A 21,359-nucleotide genomic window follows, 5' to 3' on the forward strand; every position below is an offset into this window, starting at 1 on the left:
TGATCCTTCGAGATTTTTTGGCCACTCGAAACGTCCTCTTCACAGTGTGTTGAGACGATATAGACACACGTCCAATTCCAGGTTGATTCCTAACATTTCCAGTTGACTGGAACTTCTTAATTAATGCCCTGATTGTGGAAATGGGAATTTTCAATGCTTGTGCTATTTTCTTATAAACACTTCCCATTTTGTGAAGCTCAACAACCTTTTGTCGCACATCACAGCTATATTCCTTTATCTTACCCCTTGTTATGAATGACTAAGGGAAATGTTACCTCATATTTATACCCCTGTGAAACAGGAAGCCATGGTTGAACAATTTCCTGTTCCTAGTCACCCAGGTATACAAAAAAAAGTTACAATGGGATTTTCTCACATGAATTCATAGTGGTGCCAATAATAGTCGCACACCTACATTTAACAAATATATATTTTTTTGATAAACCTGTTTTGTGTTTGTAATTGTTTGATATCGATGAGAGCAGAGTATTTCTGTGAATTTTTTGAACAAAATATCAAAAGGTTAAACAATAAAGACAATTTTTCCCACCCTTCTTTGCTCATATTTACCAAGGGTGCGAATATTAGTGCAGGGCACTGTATTTACATATTTTACATAGTTAAACAAATTCATCAGCTTCACCCAGACTGTTTCTGTGCAGACAGTTGTGACCTTTCCATTCATTAGCCATAATGAAATGGCCTTATGAAAACATAGTCTGTTACAAACCCACTGAGACTCCACATTGCATCTAAAGAGCACATTTAAATACAACAGACAATATATACAGGTGCCTCAACTGGATTATATTATTATTTCACTAATTTACAATTTACTGGACCTGTGAGAATTTGTTATTCTGGCCAAAATGGGACTAAATGAAGTTGTGGGCTAAATGTTAAGTTTGTAAAAAGCATCTCTATTTGAGAATGCTAACTAAACTGCTCATGTCTGCAGCCTCCCCATCCATCAAGCTACTGGTGGAAGATCCAATTGTGGTGAATCCTGGACAGACAGTTTCTCTGGTGTGTATTTCCACGGGTGGTGAACCTCCACCCATGTTGACATGGACCAGTGTCTCAGAGCACCTCCCTGAGAAAAGTGTTTTGAAGGACGGCACGTTAACGCTACCGGCCATCTCTTCTGAAGACGCCGGCGTCTATAGCTGCATCGCCAGCAACAACGTAGGAAACCCAGCCAAAAAGTCCACCACCATTATTGTCCGAGGTAAAGGAACCGATTGCATGTAAATTGGCATACTCATTATACTTCAAAAACAGCATGATAAAGCTGGAATACTAATGCATGTCACGATATATTAGGAGAACCCATGACATGATTCATTAATATCCAGTTAAGCAAGGACTTTATTAAGTCCAAGAAGCATACATCAGTAAGTAACACAATTTATGTCTTGCATAGTTAATGAAGTTGAGACACAAACAAAAAAAACACTCTTAACAGTTCTTTTCTGTATGTTCTTGAGTTTGAAAAATGGAAAATATACAGGAAATTGCTCACACAACCTCACATCCAGTCCAGCGTCTGTCGTGGACAAACCTCAGGATAGTATCAGCAGTGTCTCACACACTTTATCTCATTAAGACATTTCAGCAGCACATTCTGCTAAACATTCTCATTTAATAAACACTCGTTGAATACATAAAGAGGTGGCTTAAACATACAAATCTGATCAATCATACAGCACTGACCTCTTACTGACTCACGCGGTGAACTACTGATTATTTAGTGCATGCTGAAACATAATTTGTAAGAAATACAACATTATTGCTAGTGCAGAAATATTTCTTTCTGTACAGTTTAAAAGCAAACTTTTAGGAATGACTGTAACGTCAGCTTTGTGCACCTCTGAGGACTTGAGTGCCTTTGTTCATATATAAATCAACTGCATTTCTTTTGTACATCTAGATGATTAGAATGCAACATTCACAGACAAAATGAAAAACGTTTCATGATTTCATGCAAAACCATATTAAAAAAAACTTTAACGTTTAAAATTTTTTTAAAAAGTCGCCATCTCTGTGATTGTTATGACCTTAAATTGAAACGAACAGGTGCACAAGACAGACCTTTCTGTAGGTTTGAAGCCTACATGAGAGGAGATAATAATAGGTAAACCATCAGTTAGGGTTCATACTCTTTAACATTCTTGAATAGTTGTCACGTCAGGAGAGGCGAAGACGGAAGCAAGTGCGGATAGCGTTAATACAAGCACAACCAAATACAAAACACGAACTTGGAAGTTGTGACAAAAACACTAAGGCTAGGAATAAATACAAAACAAAGGCCATGAGCACAGCAGCACGGACAACGGTAAAGAAATACAAAAGCAAGACAAGGAGTGCAGTGCAAACTGTGGCTAATATAGACGTAAGTGCTCGTTAACATGATGCAGGTGGTCATGTGACCGTGATGCAGTGAGGTGCAGCGGCTGCTGGGAACTGTAGTCCAGAGTTCCTTCTCTGCTATTACATGACAATAGTGCATAAGTTTATGATTTGAGACACAAGGCTAGTTTGCTTAGTCAGTTCTGAACAGTATCACATGGTACTATCCTGCCTCCACTATTTACAGTACATTGTTATTGCATGTCTTGCTTTTCTGAGGACGCTCCAAACGGCCTCAGGATATGTGCGGCAGCCATCTTGAGTATTGACATAAGTATGATCCAGGCTTAAGCAGCTCTGTTAACTACTTATTTTTCTTTCATTCATATGATTCCATTGCACTGCATTTGAGGTTATTCTATTCTTTATTCCTTTTCGCTTTGACAAGTCTTCCACTTATTGCGTTCTGTGTTTATCACAGCTCTTTCCATAGCGCTCATATTACTTGGAAAGGCAAGCCCTGTGGCATATTACTGTGTAAGTACTTATTAAATGGCCAATTACAGCAATTAAGTGAAGTCAGTCAGGCTAATCACTGAACTGGGGACCTGTGTTGTAGTCAGAAAAGAGTAGTTAAAGAGTAGCTCCTGACACAAAGCAGGAGAATAAAAAGTCTTAATACTGCTGCATGTTTACTCAATGTAAACAAAGGTTTATCGATTTCAAATCATACGCAACATATGCTTTTTCTTTCTTATGTTTTTCCATCTCAGAGTTACTCTTTTGAGAATTTCCTGGAGCCTGAAGGGAACTGATTATCTGGTTATGTAAACAAGCTGACCTTATGCCACCTTGATAATCTCCTGATATTTTCAAACAGGTTTGATTAACGCAAGCCTTGTATTGTGAGATGACTAGCAGTACTGACTGATAAAGAAATAATCAAAGAGGGGGGAAAAAACAGCAAAGAAATATAAATATGTAAGAAATTTGTAAGAAATATATAAGTATTTCTTACAAAGTCAAAATTCCCACAACTGGACTAACAGAGAGAAGGTTACACAATTTTATTTGTGGGTTACACTTTTATCCAGCACGGTGGAGCATGTTTGAAACTGGGATGGATGAAAGCCTTACAATTTGGTGTGTGTGTGTATATATATATATATATATATATATATGTGTGTGTGTGTGTGTGTGTATAAAGCCTATATGCCAGTCTACCATGCGTGTCTTTCGACTGGGGGAGGATACTGGGGTACCCAGAGGAAACGTTCGGCAGGAATTGAACCCCCATACCCTGGAGGTATGAGGCGAACGTGCTTACCACTAAGCCACCGTGCACGCTGGTATTCAGGATATTACATGAAATAAAAATAAAAAACTTTGAGCCTGTTCGACTGAAAATCGTGTGAGTTTTAAAAATGAGTTTTTACACCAAATCCATAAAATAACAAACTGAGGAAGCCCGAAAAACACGTCTGGATTACTGAGAAGTGAATGAGATGTTGCGTATGGCCTGCCACAGGGACTACATCAATAGGGGCGTGGCTGGCCGAAATGGCGGCCATGTAGACCCTCATTCACAATGAGTGCAGTCATCCCCCTCGAGGGCTGCCGCAGCAAGTGTGTGTGAGTGCATGCGTGCATGTTTGTATGTGTGTGTGAGTGCACCCATATGTGTATATGATGTGTGCATGTCTATTTCTCTTGTTGTTTATCACACCAGTCCTTGAAAAGCCCTCTTGGTGCATTGCTGCCAAAAGGAGCGTGTGTGTTTGGGCAGATCTCGCCTCAGCAGATGGTGGCTTTTCTGTGCACACTTCCCCACAGCCTGGGATGACTTTCAGCTTGGCCCTCTCCTCCAGTGTCTCAGCATGCTTCTGGCTTGCAAAAAGGCCCTCCATCATGATCCATCATGGATGAGGGGAGGCAGTCTCCCTTCCATAAGCAGGTTAAATTTGGTGCAATGTTAGGCTACTTGAGGGCGCCTCAGACAGCCATTTTTGGCTTCACCCTCACTTCTCTCTCTCTTACTCTGCCTCTCTCTATTTTTTTTTTAACCTTGCAAATAAAATTAGCTTAAATAGGAAAAAAAAAAAAAAAACAGCAGCCAGTGCCAGCAGTCTTTTGAGGAAATTATGTTTGTGTGGCACGCACCATTGAAAAGTTCTGGAGGTGGCATACAAGATGTCTCGGAAGCACAACATTCATCCTTTTGATCTATCAGTATTGCTCACTTCATTTAGCACCTTTAAAGGTAGCGTGGGTTTTCTTTTCTCTTTTCTAATATTGGGAAATGAGCCACGTAGCTGGAATCAAAGATCCGGTATCAAAGTCACATCCTGCTCATGTCTTGTTTGACGATTCCTCGAGGAGACCCGACAAGATTTAGGGTGCGCATTTTAAATGAATATCAGTCATTTGAGTCGGATTGAATACACTGACTGTCTCTCGCTCAGCAGGCTGTCTCGACGAGGAGACTTACTGTTATTTATGGAAGTAAACCCAGCCGACGCCTCCTGCTGTTCATATTTGGCTTTTTAATAAATGGAGAAAACAAAGAGCAACCCCAATTTTTCTTACAGAATGCAATTTGTTAAAATTATGTGTACAGCTTGTAAATCAGTATGTGAATGGGATATCATTTCATTTCTATTAGGAATAGCTTTAGCTCCCTGAGCTCCCCCTTTGTTTCAGGTCCGTTCTCATTCTAGCTATGAGCAAGGGCTTGCTTTGTGATGAGTGATATGGACATCATTTACAGAGTAGGTGACACTTGAGCATTTTACTTACTACACTTCAGGGGATAAAGAATGAGTGATGTCACATGAAGCAGCTGAGCAGCACCCAGGAGAACGCTGTCATGGGTGTTTCTCCTTCTTTTTCATCCGAGTACCCTTGACTAATGTCACGCACAAGGTAGAGACAGCCATCTGTCCCTGTGGAGTGTGCTAAGCTGTACATACTGATTATAAGAGGGGAGCCCATGGGTCAACACACACATGCTACTGCTAAAAAAAACAAAAAACAAAAAAAAAACAAGGTCACGTGAGGAGAATGTCTTTGCCTTCACCTAGGGTTATCGAATGAGAGAGAAAAAGGGAGTCAGATTGCAGTTATTGATCACTGATATATATCCATGTTTGTTGTCCATGTTTACATGGGCAACAATAATCCGATATTAACCCGATTAAGACGATACTCTGATTAAGAAACTAGCATGTAGACAGAGATTATCGATGACCTTAATCTGATTAAAGTCACACTCGAAGTAAACACAAATGGAATCAAGACGTGTGGAGTATTCCTATTTTACTCGCATTATCGACGTGCGTTACAGACATGTACACACCTTAATCACACTATTAACGTCGTGTGAGGGTTTTCACTGCATTTTGCGACAGGACACGTACACACACGGCAGCGCTCGACCGTTTTACAGCAAACAAGAGAGCACGGCTGCGTCCCAAACCGCGTACTGACCTACTATATAGTAGGAGAAATACATGTATCTCACCTGCTATATAGACGGTAAGTACGCGGTTTGGGACGCAGCCCACAGCTTCAAACAGTCGTCTATTTGCACGTACAGCACGACAAATAATTAACTGCACTTGAAGCGTTCGTAAAATTAAAAATAAAAACACCCAAAACTGTATACGGTCCCATAACGAAGACCAACTATATGACGATACGTGAAATTCTGGAGGGACGTCGGACGGCGTGGCGCGGTGACGTAATGACGTGCCGTTAATCCATCTATGTTCTATAACACGTAAAACAGGAACGTGAAAGGAGTATTCTAAAAGCGACTCATGTAAACACCTTAATCACATTATTATATGTCTTATTCAGAATAAGGTCAATAATTAGATTACTGCTGTCCATGTAAACGTGTCAACTGTCTTGCTATTAACAAATAATCAGATTAATGTTAATGTGTAACTGTAGTAGAGTGATTTCTGTCCATTAGTATTATATCTTCCTATTTGTGCAGTACAGTGACAGCCTAGTTAATCCATTTTTTTTCCTATACAACAGGTATAACAGCTTTTCCCCTTCAGCTGTACTAATGCTGAACTCAGCTTCTAAGCATTAACTAAGAATTAGCCTCCATTAAAAACTAAACATTAGCATTAAACATACACTACATACATCATACATTACCGCTATTATCTACAATTATTTGTAAGTGCTTTCACATTACTGCAATTCTGTCATATTACAGTTATTTGTATCAGAATGTTATTTGCACTTTATTGATATTTTCACATCTTCATTTACTGTAATCCACTTTATGTACCTACGGTATCATATTGCATGCATCATGCTGTTTACCTTTACCTGTACACTGTTATCACACCATAACCTTATTTATCTCATTTAACTTATTTATTATTTTCACAACTAGTTGGATACTAACTGCATTTCATGGCCTCTGTACTTGTACTCTGACAGTGACAATAAAGTTGAACCTAACCTAACTTAAACAGGTCAGTTTTGTAATCAGGGTGCACATTTAATCATTTCGCTGTTTGAGGACTCTCTGAGAAATTGTCTCATGGGTCCCTGAGGTGGATTGGCAACCCATCCGAGGTGTAATCCCAACGTTGCCCAGTTTTCCTGGGAAAGGGTCCGGATCCACAGCAACCCCGACCAAGCTGAAGGTGTTAATGAATGAATTAATAAATACAGGTTTGTCCTTGTATTGGTTTCATTTAATTTGAAAAAAAAGAAAAGAAAAAAGAAGAAATAGCTTAGATGTAGTGTTTCACCAACAGAAAATCTAATAATAATAAATATGGAATTTTTATTGATGCAATGATCATTTCCACCAGAAATAAAACCTTCTCAAGCCGGATGATTTCATACCATCTTTAGTCTCATGAGTCTGATGGGCAGAGTATTTGACTATACCATTGATAACGGGTGATATAATGTAACATATAATGTAGTACACCGTTGGGCCGCATGGTGGCTTAGTGGTTAGCCCATTCGCCTCACACCTCCAGTGTTGGGGGTTCGATTCCCATTGTGGCCCTGTGTGTGTGGAGTTTGCATGTTCTCCTCGTGCTGTGGGGGTTTCCTCTGGGTACTCCGGTTTCCTCCCCCATGCAAAGACATGCATGGTAGGTGGATTGGCATGTCCAAAGTGTCTGTAGTATACGAATGGGTGTGTGAGTGTGTATGTGATTGTGCCCTGCGATGGATTGGCATCCTGTTCAGGGTGTACCCCGTTTTGTGCCTGATGCTCCCTGTGATAGGCTCCAGGTTCCCCGTGACCCTGAAAAGGATAAAGCGGTATAGAAGATGGATGGATGGTAGTACACTGTTTGTAATTAGCACACTGGGCTTTGCATCACTAAGAACCATTCAGAGTTGGTGAGTCCAAAAGTTTCATCTGTACTCATGCAGGGAGAATTGGATGTATTCAGAGTTCGGTTTTTATCTTTAAAAAAAAGTATGTTGATTTTCTTCACCGTTTAGAATATGCAGATTACCTGTCTGTGAGTTCACACCTCTGAGGTTGCCAGATTTCTTTGAGTACAAGCATCCAAGACAGGGTTATTCAGTAGCTTCTAGGCCACTAGACTGTTACACACAAGCACATATCTGATAGAAAATATGGACTGAAGAAGGAAATAGTATTTTTCTCTTTGCTGTCAGGTGCAATATGGTGTAACATTAAAGCAAATGACAATTTAAAAATGTAAATGAATAAAAAAGACCAACTAGGATGGCAAACGTTTTTTTTTTAATGATCTAATAGCACTTTAATAGTCCTAGTTGTAATAATCACAATCACTGAAAATTTGTTTTAATGTAGAAATATTGAGTCCACCCCCATTATTCACCTGCTTACATATAAAATAGCACTTGATCCAGCAAATCCTGTTATTTTGCATTTTATTTTGGATCTGTCCGATAGTCGATAGTCAGTTACGCAACACAACAACATGAACTTCTAAAACGAGTGCATGAAAATCGTTACATGTGCATGTGCAATGAATGCTAATGTATCGGTCTTAATTTGCTGCTTTCAGTTGTTGAATAAATAAAATAATGCCTTTTTTTTTTTTGCTAATTCAGTCTGCACTCCTGTAAAAAAAAACAAAAAAACATTCCCACTCTTTAAAGGATAATCTGACCCATACCTCATCTGCTATGTACGGAGCCCCCTAGTGTCAGGTAAGAAAAAAAAAATACAGCCATGTGTAAACCGTACGCTCAGATTTGTAAAACTGAGGGTATGGATTACAAATCTGAGGGCACAGATTACAAATCTGAGGGTACGGTTTACAAATCTGAGCCCACGGATTACAAATCTGAGGCTAGAGTTTACAAATCTGAGCCCATGGATTACAAATCTGAGGGTACGGTTTACAAATCTGAGGGCACGGATTACAAAACTGAGGGTTCGGTTTACAAATCTGAGGGCACGGATTACAAAACTGAGGGTAGAGTTTACAAATCTGAGCGCATGGATTACAAATCTGAGGGTACGGTTTACAAATCTGAGGGTACAGATTGCAAATCTGAGGGTACGGTTTACAAATCTGAGGGTATGGTTCACAAATTTGAGCGCACGGATTACTAATCTGAGAGTACGGATTACAAAACTGAGGGTACGGTTTACAAATCTGAGGGTAGGTTTACAAATCTGAGGGTACAGTTTACAAATCTGAGGGTAGGTTTACAAATCTGAGGGTATGGTTCATAAATCTGAGCGCACGGATTACTAATCTGAGAGTACGGATTACAAAACTGAGGGTACGGTTTACAAATCTGAGGGTACAGTTTACAAATCTGAGGGTAGGTTTACAAATCTGAGGGTACGGTTTACAAATCTGAGGGTAGGTTTACAAATCTGAGGGTACGGTTTACAAATCTGAGCCCACGGATTACAAATCTGAGGGTACGGTTTACAAATCTGAGCGCACGGATTGCAAATCTGAGGGTACGGTTTACAAATCTGAGCGCACGGATTACAAATCTGAGGGTACAGTTTACAAATCTGAGCCCATGGATTACAAATCTGAGGGTACGGTTTACAAATCTGAGCCCATGGATTACAAATCTGAGGGTACGGTTTACAAATCTGAGGGCACGGATTACAAAACTGAGGGTAGAGTTTACAAATCTGAGCGCACGGATTACAAATCTGAGGGTACAGATTGCAAATCTGAGGGTACGGTTCACAAATCTGAAGGCACGGATTACTAATCTGAGAGTACGGATTACAAATCTGAGGGTAGGTTTACAAATCTGAGGGTACGGTTTACAAATCTGAGGGTGCGGATTACAAAATCTGAGGGTACGGATTACAAATCTGAGGGCACGGATTACAAAACTGAGGGTACGGTTTACAAATCTGAGGGCACGGATTACAAAATCTGAGGGTACGGATTACTAATCTGAGTGTACGGATTACAAATCTGAGGGCACAGTATACAAATCTGAGGGCACGGATTACAAATCTGTGGGTACGGATTACAAAATCTGAGGGTACGGATTACAAATCTGTGGGTACGGATTACAAAATCTGAAGGTACGGATTACAAATCTGTGGGTACGGATTACAAAATCTGAGGGTACGGATTACAAAATCTGAGGGTACGGTTTACAAATCTGAGGGTACGGATTACAAATCTGAGGGTTTACATATGGCTGTATTTTTTTTTTTACCTAACACTAGGGGGCTCCGTAGCTATGCTTCCAGCTCAATTTAACTTATTTCATAAATTTATTATTAAAAAAAACATTGGTCCTCAAGAAAGGAAGTGTCTCTTTTAAAAATTTAAGATGCTGTCTCCTCCATGTGAAAAAGTGTTTGAAATTCCATCAACTTAAGGGTCTATACTATTGCCATATTTTAGTATTTATTATATGTATAATTAACATTGCCCTCAAATGGAATTCCATCTGGTTTGTTGTTTTGTGTGTGTGTGTGTGTGTGTGTGTGTGTGTGTGTGTGTGTGTGTGTGTGTGTTTATGGCCCAAATTATAACCTTGTCAATCAGTGACATATTGCAATTACATCATCTTGACAGACAGTGGTGCTTGACTTCGTTCTTTGCCCCAGCCAATCTCACACAAAATAATGGACTTAAGTTCTATGTTCAAAGAATCAAAGGATAGTTCTATCCTGACTACCTCACGAGTTGGGGTCTGAATACCCGAGGTCTAATGTGCGCAATACAATTTCTGTATTAAATCCCTGCTCTGTGTATATAACCAACTCCGAATGAGGCCCTAAATCACTGTAAGGCTGAGCCTCAAGTGACTTGTTTGTTTATTATAGATTAATGGTGGTCTTATTGCTTTATATTGAAGGTATTAATTCAGATTCCACACATTCTTTCTTTGGGATTTTAAAAATCAGCGTCCAGAGGAATTTACACTTGCTCATTGCTCAGAAGACACGTTTATCCAAGGTGGCTTACAATTTAGACAGGTCACAACTAAGCAGTTGAACAGTCTTGCTCAAGGACTCAACAGTGGCAGTTTACTGATGCTGGGATTTCAGCTCACAACCTTCCAATCAGTTGTCCAATGCCTTATTCACTGAGCCACTGTTTAATGGTGTATAGTTTAAATTCCTGAATAGATCTTCAACTGAAAAAAAAAACCCACACTGACATGACATTACCATGCAAATATGCACAGAATGCAAATATAGCGCTATGTACAGAATATTAATATGGACTACTGTATGTGTATCTCCATGAATGCTGGTAAATAGTCTCCACTTATCCTATAGGCCACTTCTAATCTACAAACCACTGGACTGTGGTAATGAGAATCATTCATCAGGCACCAAGCACTTAAATCTCTGCTACATAAACTAAACTACATTATACACATCAGCAGATAACCAGTGCATTTGCATGCATTTGGAGAACGTGATTTTCACCTTTTAATCACATCCTTTTTATCTAGGTGTTTTTTTTTCTTTTTTTTTTCTTTTTTTTTTTTTAATAAATGGCTGTATCCAGCAGTTTGGATTAAAGGCTGCTTTTCTGCAGATTCAGCATCAGTGTATATTCTTGTTAAGATCAAAGCTTCTGTGAAAGTTTACAGCCAGAGCAATAAATGAAAGTCTACACAGGAAAAGCTATGTCATCAATAATATAGAGCGAACATGTGGTTTTTCATGCTTTAGTGCATACAGTATGTTGATCTCTTTTGTGTATAGAGTAAGACTCAGCTGCGCTGTTTCAATAGGATGCTAACATTTATACTACCGGAGGAATTTCTACTACATAATAACCCTAGTTCAGATCACTTATGATCTCTTTTTGTGACTAGGATTGAAAATATCACCTGGAACTTAAAGCAGAAATGTGACTGAGTTGCATAGTAATCCTTACTAATAACATACTGTATGATTTTCAACGGCATTGTAATGAAATTCTCATTAGATTTTTTTATCTACCCACTGGTCTAGCTTCCTACATTACCCACAATGACATTCTTGTTGATAGCGGTGCCGGTGTGATTTGACCCTCCCGTCCTCTAAGAACTAAAGTGGTATTACTGTATCATGAAAGAACTAAAGTGCAGGCCCTTTAGGTAGTAAAGAGAGCGATGCAGCAGCACTTTAGTTCTTTCATGATACAGGAATACCACTGTCAGTGCCATCATGCTTGTCATCTCGTAGATCACGAACTAGCCAAGCCAAGTCTCTGGCATATCTCAGCACAGCTGCGTTATGTAGCTGCATTGCATTGTGTAACTTTGATGCCAGAGTTTGCTGTCATCACTACTTCTACATTGGATTTCCTCATTAATTGGACATTTTGGGCGCACGGTGGCTTAGTGATTAGCATGTTCACACCTGCAGCGTCGGGGGTTCGATTCCCGCCGCTGCTCTGTGTGTGCGGAGTTTGCATGTTCTCCCCGTGCTGCGGGGGTTTCCTCCGGGTACTCCAGTTCCCCCCTCAGTCCAAAGACATGCATGGTAGGCATGTCCAAAGTGTCCGTAGTGTATGAATGGGTGTGTGAATGTGTAAGATTGTGCCCTGTGATGGATTGGCACCCTGTCCAGGGTGTACCGTGCCCCGTGCTCCCTGAGATAGGCTCCAGGTTCCCCGTAACCCTGTAGGATAAGCGGTCTAGAAAATGGTGAGGGAGAAAACAAGCTCTTACACAAGCTCTTACAAGCTCTTTTTTTAGGACTTAAACAATGAAACCTGATTGCTCTTCCTAATGTTTTTCTCCGACTGAAAGCCATTGTAACTGTGCTAGCAACGTCTCCCTGCATCGTCCGAGTGCAAATTCACGACCAGTAAATTAGCAGCAGAATTGCTAATCACGTCACAAATATTTCAATATAAACATTTTTATATCAAAACATGTTTGAGTTGACTTTTCCTTTCAGCAAAATGCAGAACTAATGTAACTTCTTCACAGCAGGACATACAGTATGAATGTACAAAATGGAAAAGAGCTGTTTTCATTGTATTCATGGAAATTTAATGAGGTACGATGTTTGCAAGGATGGATGGTTTAACACTTCTCTGACACTTAACAGATTGAGGCCTATACTTGCTCTTTGCTGTCTTTGCTTCTTTAGCTTTGTCACTGCTTGAGCAACAATAAATCTCCTGGTCAAGATTAACCTGGCCATTTGTGTTGTCACTATGACTATGGGTACACCAATCCTATACTGAATATCAGGATTAGAGTCGATACTGCCCTGAATCACTGGATCCAAATCAGAACGTATTTCCTGTGTGTGCTGTTCCCCGAAACAAATAAAGATCCTGCAGTAAGCAAAGATGTAACTTGACTTAACCCAGGCTTTCATCACACCTTATTAGTATTTCACATAATTTAGGAAGTAGCTTACGGATAGTTGGCTTGCTTATTAAGAGTATTTGAGTATCGGATTAGTATTAAGTATCTTCCAGTACCCAGATCACTGAAGTGCTGATTTATTAAGACCCCAAGTACAAGAAGAGTCATTTGTGGTTAATTAGTTTAAGAAGAAATGTGTGCTCTCTTTTCGAAAAGGTGTGTTTAAGGAAAACCTTAAAACACACGCCCTGTTTAAATGCACTTGGGATCAGAGGTGCAAACATGTGGAGAATATCTCATTTGAATCCAGTAGTAATATTCATTCAGAACATATTTCAGAGAAAACACCTAACATTTCATGCTAGACGTAATTTCAAGGAACTTTATTAAAATAAGGTTGTGTGCTGTGTTTGCTTTAGTCTTCTCTTTAGCATGTACAGACTTTGAGTACACTATCCTCATCCCCAAGGTGACTCTGATGCCGTGTTCAGTCACACTGCAGGTGCTAAATGAATCTATCTTCTTGACCGTGTATTTTGCGCTGATTCATTAAGGCTAATGCACAATACAGACAAGCTTGCACGTTTTTGTGCATTATAATGTTATACACACAGAAACCTTTTGTGTGTGTCAGCACCCAAATGTGATATCATTTCCAAAATGCCAAAGTGAGATCAGTACCTCTCACCATTCTCAGATTATTGTTTTTTAGTGTTTATTTTTTGATATTGGATAATCTGCAGTGTATTGCCCTTTGATGATTGCCCATATTGACTAAACTACAAGTCATCCACAAGCTCACTTATAAGCATGCCATTATAATTTCCGATAAAGGTAAGACATTGGAAATAAGAGTAAAATTAGTCATCATAGTTGCACACCGTCAAATGGCATTTCATCTTCTTAGGAGTGTGCTGTCAAGAGCAGCTGTGCAATTGCAGATGGTGAATGTGAATGCCAGACTATGGTACCTGCTTGCACCATTATCATCCAGTGTTCTGCTTTGTACAGAGTCTCTGACTGTATGCTATACTGGTTCAAAGACTCTTCTAGCATACTGCAGTCTGGATGCAAAGTATTTCAACGAATCTCAAAAAATACCATGGCACAACATTCACTAAAAAAAGTGAAAAGCACAAGCTGCACTTCAAGGACTCTAGTATAGCAGATCTTCTGTTGCCACCAATTATATGCATTTATGTAAATTATTTACCTGAAGGCATCTCATCAAGAAAGGAACAAATATCCATAGATACAATTGAGGTCACAAGTTTACATATGCCTTGCAGAATCTGTAGAATGTTTTATATATATATATATATATATATATATATATATATATATATATATATATATATATATATATATATATATATATATATATATATATATATATATGTCTTTTTTAAATAAGAGGGATGTTAAAAAAAATTTTTTTATTATTATTTTTTTTAAGTACTGCCTTGAATAAGCTATTTCACATAACAGATGTTATGTGAAACGATTACAACTATTACACAACTATTCCAAAAGGTGCAAACATGCACTGATGCTCACGAACGGCAAATCAATAAACAGGAGGACGAACACAGGATCAAAAACCTTGACACAAGAACCATAAACAATGCTTGGTAATGCACTGGCGGCAAAACACAGAAACGATACTTCGTCCCGAACAGAGACACACGAGAGGTTTAAATACTAAATGTAATCAGGGGTAAAACCTAAACAGCTGAGACACATTAAGAGTAACGTAACACGGGTGGAGACAGGACTGAAACCAAAACAAGAACACACGTAACAGAAAACAAATTCAATGTCAAAAATCCGGAAGTGCGTCCTGCTGGTGCTCGGCGTGAGGGGAAATCTCATAAGCAACATAATAAGAATTTACAAAAAGACGGATCATATAGCCACAGTACTAAATATAGCAAAATCATATAGCCACAGTACTAAATATAGCAAAATCATATAGCCACAGTACTAAATAAACAACAAAATGCAATTTTGAACAGATTTCTCATCTGGTCAGAGTTTGTGGCGCTAAAAGTAATTTGAGGGTGCTGTGAATTGATGAACTAATCATTAATGGTTAAGCATCAAAACATTCAACTGCTGTTAGTTTAGTCATGCTGGGGGTTACATGTTGCTGGACCTTCACAAAAAAAAAAAAAAAAAAAAAACCCAGAGGAAACATGGAGAGAACATGCACAGAAACTCCACACAGACAGTCATCCAAGCTCAGGAGCGAATTTGTGAGGCAGCATTGCTGAGCTACCTGCTGCAAACAGACACCGTTCATCGCATATCATCATCACCGTGTACTTGACTTTTTTCAAATAGGCTTGGACACTTTGTACTGACCTGAAAGTGTACATTTGAGAACCTGATGTTTAAACTCTGGTTGGACATTCATTGTAGAGCTGCAACAGTGAATCCATAAAATTGATAATAATCTATTGAACGAATCTCATAATCGATTAGTCGGTCTGCGTGCGGCACGGGGTACACTTACTCACTGCGTTACTTCTGTTCCGAAAACACACATCGGAGAGTAAATACTAAAGTTGTGTCCCAAATGACGTACTGTACACTTACACTATGCACTGTGTACTCTACCGTCTAGTGTATGAAGTTTAGAAGGATAGTACTGTCTCAAAATGGAACACTAACTTTTTTTTTACTAACCGGAAGTATAAGCCGTTTCCCAGTCGATGGCGCATGACGTCAAAACGCACGGAATCCGACGCCGCTAGCTTTAGCAGATACCCAGAGTCAAGAACAATAAATTTCTTCTTTACTGTTTATGTCACCGTTACCTTTTATACCCAAAATGACCTCAGTCACCATCAGACGGAGGCGTAAGGCAGGGGTGTGTTTTGTATTAAATGCCACGGATTTTGTGCATCCATTAAAATAACGCATAAATACTTATATATAATAAAAATGCATATAAGTTTTATCTAAGAGTGTCTATATTTGTACCTCTTATTTTGTGGATTTTATTTTAAATAAATGAAAAAAATGATACTGAAAGTCCCCCCTCCCATCTGATTAATCGAAAAATAATAATAATAATAATAATCGGCTGATTAATTGATTATGGAAATAACCATTAGTTGTAGTCTTAATTCATTTAATATATCATTTGAAAGTACTGTTTTCTATTTGCACCAATTTTGCAGCACCTTTCACATTTAATATGCTTTAACTGAACGTACTCAAGACAAAAAGTGAAATATTAGGCCAGCTAAATCAGTATCATATGAGTCTGTCTCATCGGTTAAATGCAAGATGATTGGATGAGAAATCTGGCACGGTTTTGCATCTGTTTTCAGTGCTGCAACTGTTTTTAAACTGCATTGGTTCTTTGAAATATGATTCTTGTTTTTGATATCAATTTCCTTCTTCTATACCATTTATCCTTTTGAGGGTCACGGGGAACCTGTAGCCTATCCCAGGGAGCATCGGGCACAAGGCGGGGTACACCCTGGACAGGGTGCCAATCCATCGCAGGACATAATCACATACACACTCATACACCCATTCATACACTACGGACACTTTGGACTCACCAATCAGCCTACCATGCATGTCTTTGGACTGGGGGAGGAAACCGGAGTACCCGGAGGAAACCCCCACAGTACGGGGAGAACATGCAAACGCCACACACACAGGGCCACGGTGGGAATCGAACCCCCGACCCTGCAGGTGTGAGGCGAACGTGCGAACCACTAAGCGCCCCTATCAATTTCCTTATTGTACTGAATTATATTTTTATTTGAATAAAATTCAATTCTATAGCCTCAGTGGCTGAGATAACTCTCCTCGGTACAGCCAATAACACATGATTAACTGACAAGAGTCTCAAATTCCTTTTTATTTAATTTGAAAAAGGTCATTGCCGCCCATTGTATTAAGGTTCATTGACATCATTTTGTATCATGGGACCAGGGTGGAAATTAATCACTCATACAAATTGAAGTCTTCTGTAAGGACATGTCAACATTATTACAACAGGAATTAGCGAGCAGATCTATTTTCAGGATGGGATCGATTTTAAACAAAGGCATTAGATCTCATGTAGCGTTTGTGGTGTCGTTCGCTTATGTTGTGTTTTGCTTTTTCAATTTCCTCTATTTGACAGGTCGTTTTTATGTTCGCTTTCCTCTTTTCTCTCCTTCTTGTTTTAACCTGATAATGTCATAGGAGAGTAGATGAAAAGATGCAATGGCTCTGATTGTTCTTTTGTTTGCGAGTTAAATTGCAAACACACAATCCGTGCTATGCAAACAGCATGCATAGGAAATTAATTTACACCGTTATCTGAAGGTATCTGTAATGATTCATATCTGCCCACTAAACTCAGACTCAGATTGAAATATTTATTCATATTCATGTACTGATTAGCACATATTGTCCCGGAATAGTCAAGCAGTGGTGCTTGAAACCCTTTGTGAACCCTTTGTGAACCCTTTATAATGTTCTATATTTCTACATAAATGTGACCTAAAACATCATCAGATTTTCACAGAAGCCCTAAAAGAAGACAAGGAGAACCCAGTTAAACAAATGAGACAAACATATTATACTTGGCCATTTATTTATGGAGGAACATGGCCATGAGGTGCCATGTTGAACTTCCAGTGACCAGTCTGAGGGAGTGTGAGAGCAGTGACACCAAATTTAACACACCTGCTCCCCATTCACACCTGAGACCTTGTAATACTAACAAGTCACATGACACCGGGGAGGGAAAATGGCTAATTGGGCCCAATTTGTACATTTTCACTTAGGCGTGTACTCACTTTTGTTGCCAGCGGTTTAGACATTAATGTCTGTGTGTTGAGTTTTGAGGGGACAGCAAATTTACACAAGCTGTACACTCACTACTTTACATTGTAGCAAAGTGTCATTTCTTCAGTGTTGTCGCATGAAAAGATATAATCAAATATTTACAAAAATGTGAGGGGTGTACTCACTTTTGTGAGATACTGTATCTTCACACTGAAGCTTCTTGACATCATTTGCGATTCAAGAAACATTGTGGTGTTGACACAAGTAGTTTGTAAAGCATTAAAGCTCAAAATAAAAAAGAAAACAGATATCACCAAGGCACTTATTAGACCTATTCACATGTTAACGACTGTTTACCTGTTTTCTTCCCAGCGCTGAAAAAGGGCCGCTTTTGGATCACGCCTGACCCGTACCACAACGACGACAACATTCAGATCGGCCGTGAAGTGAAGATCTCATGCCAGGTGGAGGCGACGCCCCCTGAGGAGCTGCAGTTCAGCTGGCTGAAGAACGGCCGAGCTCTGCGCAGTTCTGAACGCATGGTCATTACCCAGACTGACCCTGACATCTCCCCAGGAACCACCAATCTGGACATCATCGATCTGAAGTTCACCGACTTTGGCACCTACACGTGCGTGGCGTCTCTCAGAGGTGGCGGCATCCCAGAGATCAGCATCGACGTTAACATCTCTTCCACCACTGGTGAGCCTCACACACACTTGCTGGCCTGATCTGCTGGATCACCACCCACACGTTTAATATTGCACTTCACATGTCAGAGTAATTAAAGTCTACATGCTGTAAGGGATAACTGCTGTGCCAATATATGTAAGTTTTATGAGAGCACTTCAGTTTGTCCTTTGCTCTACCCCTTGATTGTTATGAAAGGCACCAACAAATAAAATGTATTATTATTTATTATTATTATTATTATTATTATTATTATTATTATTATTACTCCGCTATGACTCACAATGTTTTCCTTAATAATGGGACCATTTTTTTCTCAATGTGTAATCAGCCTTGTATTTCTATGTATGCAGCAAAATACAGTATATTTGCATTTTAAAGATCCTGATATTTATAGCTTCATTATATCTGTGTAGGTCTTGTAAGATATATCCATTCATGCAGTATGCCATTAAGGAAGGAAGTCGAAGATGGAGGAAGTCGAAGGAAGAAAGGCAGGATAAATAAGCTAGCCCCTCTAATTAGCAGTCATTGAGTTAATCAATAAGCTTCCATCTATCAGTACAGTATCACCATTCATTATCATCATGCTCACCTTGGACTGAAGGGAGGTGAACCAGATCAGTACCCAGGCTAAGGAAGCATCGCCTGACCTATAGGAATCCAACCAGAATGCCAGACATCTCTGGCATCTCCCATCTGGTTGTCTGTCTGCTGCTGTTCAGTGATTTCTTACAGATGGTTTGCAGGGATCTCACTTTCTTATAATATTTTTAAAGCGAGAAGTAGTGAATGAATATTTAGAGTCCTGTAAATGTTTTGAAAAAGGGCTTCTCTGTGGTTCTTTGGATGGTTCATAGCTATCTAAGTGGCTTTAACCCTTTATGAAAGGGAAGCCGTCTGGTAAATGGTCTGCACGTATATAGCGCTTTACACTGTGTTTCATTCATGCATCCACACACACACACTCACGGTAGCAGAGCTGCCATGCAAGGCGCTAACTTGCAATCGGGAGCAACTTGAGGTTCAGTGTCTAGCCGAAGGACACTTCGGTATGTGGAGTCACGTGGGCCGGGAATCAAACCGCCAACCCTACGATTAGTGGACAACCCGCTCTACCACCTGATCCACAGCCGCCCAGTGTAAGATTCGTCTGTTGTAAGGTTTTTTTTGTTTTTTGTTTTTTTTTACAGAGAAACAAACCTTTTTGTGGGCAAGATTTAGGATTTTCTAATGGAAAATGTAATCTGATCAAAGCTTAGAGAAGCTAAGTACTGTTAAAGTTCAAACTTAAAGTTATTTTTTTATTGATTTGAAAAGGTTTTTTGTTTTTGTTTTCTACCAAGAGTAACATCTGATCTTTTAAAAATGTTATACATATTATTTTTTGTTTGTCTAATATGACTCAGTCACTTACTTGCCTGCTAATTAAGCAGGCTGTCAATACAACATAGCACTTAATATTTGCAGAGGAAACCTAGCAGCCATAGACAATACAGTACAAGAACATCAGTGCTCTTGTAACATTTAAAACAATAGGATCGACCTTATTTACATATGACATATTAAATAATATGAATTGCATGCTCATTGATGCAGTTATCCAGCCAGTCAATCACATGGAAACAACGCAGTGCGCAGAACCATGCAGGCTTACTGTAGATCAAGAGCTTCAAACATCACAACACATCACGCCTTGAGGAGGACAAGCTACTACAGCTGAAGACCACATCATGTTACACTCTTGTCACCCAAGAAAAAGAATTTGATCCAACAGTGTGTGCATGATCATCGAAACTGGACTGGTACAGATTGGGAAAAAAAACAACATTTTTTGACATTTTAAGAAAGTTGTGCATTCTGAGATGCTTTTTCTGCTCACCACAGGTTTAAAGAGTGGTTATTTGAGTTGCTGTAGCCTTCCTGTCGACTCAAATCAGTTAGATCATGCTTCTCCGACCTGTCTAATCAACAAGCCGTTTCCACCCGCAGTCTGTGCAATCTCTATAGACTGTTGTGCATGAAAATCCCAGGAGATCAGCAGTTTATGAAATACTAATCTTTCACCAACAATCATGCCATGGTTAAAGCCACTGAGATTGCAACTTGTCCCAATCTGATGTTTGACGTGAGCATTAACTGAAGCTCTTGATCTGCATCTTATCCGTTGTGTTGACACGTTGAGTTGTACAGGTAATAAAGTGGCTGGTGTGTATATATTAGAAACATCATGACATCATTCCTTATATGAAGCCTCTTAATCAGATCAGATGGGTCAAAAATGTTCAGGAATGCATTAGGATGCATTGGTTTCCTATTTATTACCAGCTGTCTGCTCGCTCAAGCAATTCCACATCACCATCTCTCATCTGCCACATTTGCACCAGCACTGTCTTGACCTTCCAGCATAATTGGGTAAAAGGGAGACTGTAATCCTTTGATAATCCCCGTTTCAATAATACTGTGGGATTAAGCACACCTACCATGTTTGTTTTCTTGTTATCTATTAAATACTGTAAACATATGTTACAAGTGTAATTGTTGCTATGGTGAAGTTGACCTCTAAAGTATGTGGAGCATCCACCATTCAAGTCCCTCTGTAAGTTATTCCTATGTAATCACAGGTAGTGCTTTAATATATATATATATATATATATATATATATATATATATATATATATATATATATACAGTATCTCACAAAAGTGAGTACACCCCTC

At 39.3% G+C, this 21,359-nt stretch overlaps 1 protein-coding gene across 1 annotated transcript in view; it reads left to right on the plus strand.

Moving 5' to 3' along the window:
* Positions 1-21,359, plus strand: part of LOC108257548 (MAM domain-containing glycosylphosphatidylinositol anchor protein 2) — a 204,617-nt gene that overhangs the window by 117,331 nt on the left and 65,927 nt on the right. The window contains exons 6-7 of the mRNA XM_017455417.3: positions 959-1,228; positions 18,322-18,651. Coding sequence (XP_017310906.1) covers positions 959-1,228; positions 18,322-18,651 — 600 coding nt within the window. The remainder of the gene's footprint in view (positions 1-958; positions 1,229-18,321; positions 18,652-21,359) is intronic.

The sequence above is a fragment of the Ictalurus punctatus genome, chromosome 25 (genome assembly GCF_001660625.3).
Source record: "Ictalurus punctatus breed USDA103 chromosome 25, Coco_2.0, whole genome shotgun sequence".
Classification (NCBI taxonomy): domain Eukaryota; kingdom Metazoa; phylum Chordata; class Actinopteri; order Siluriformes; family Ictaluridae; genus Ictalurus; species Ictalurus punctatus.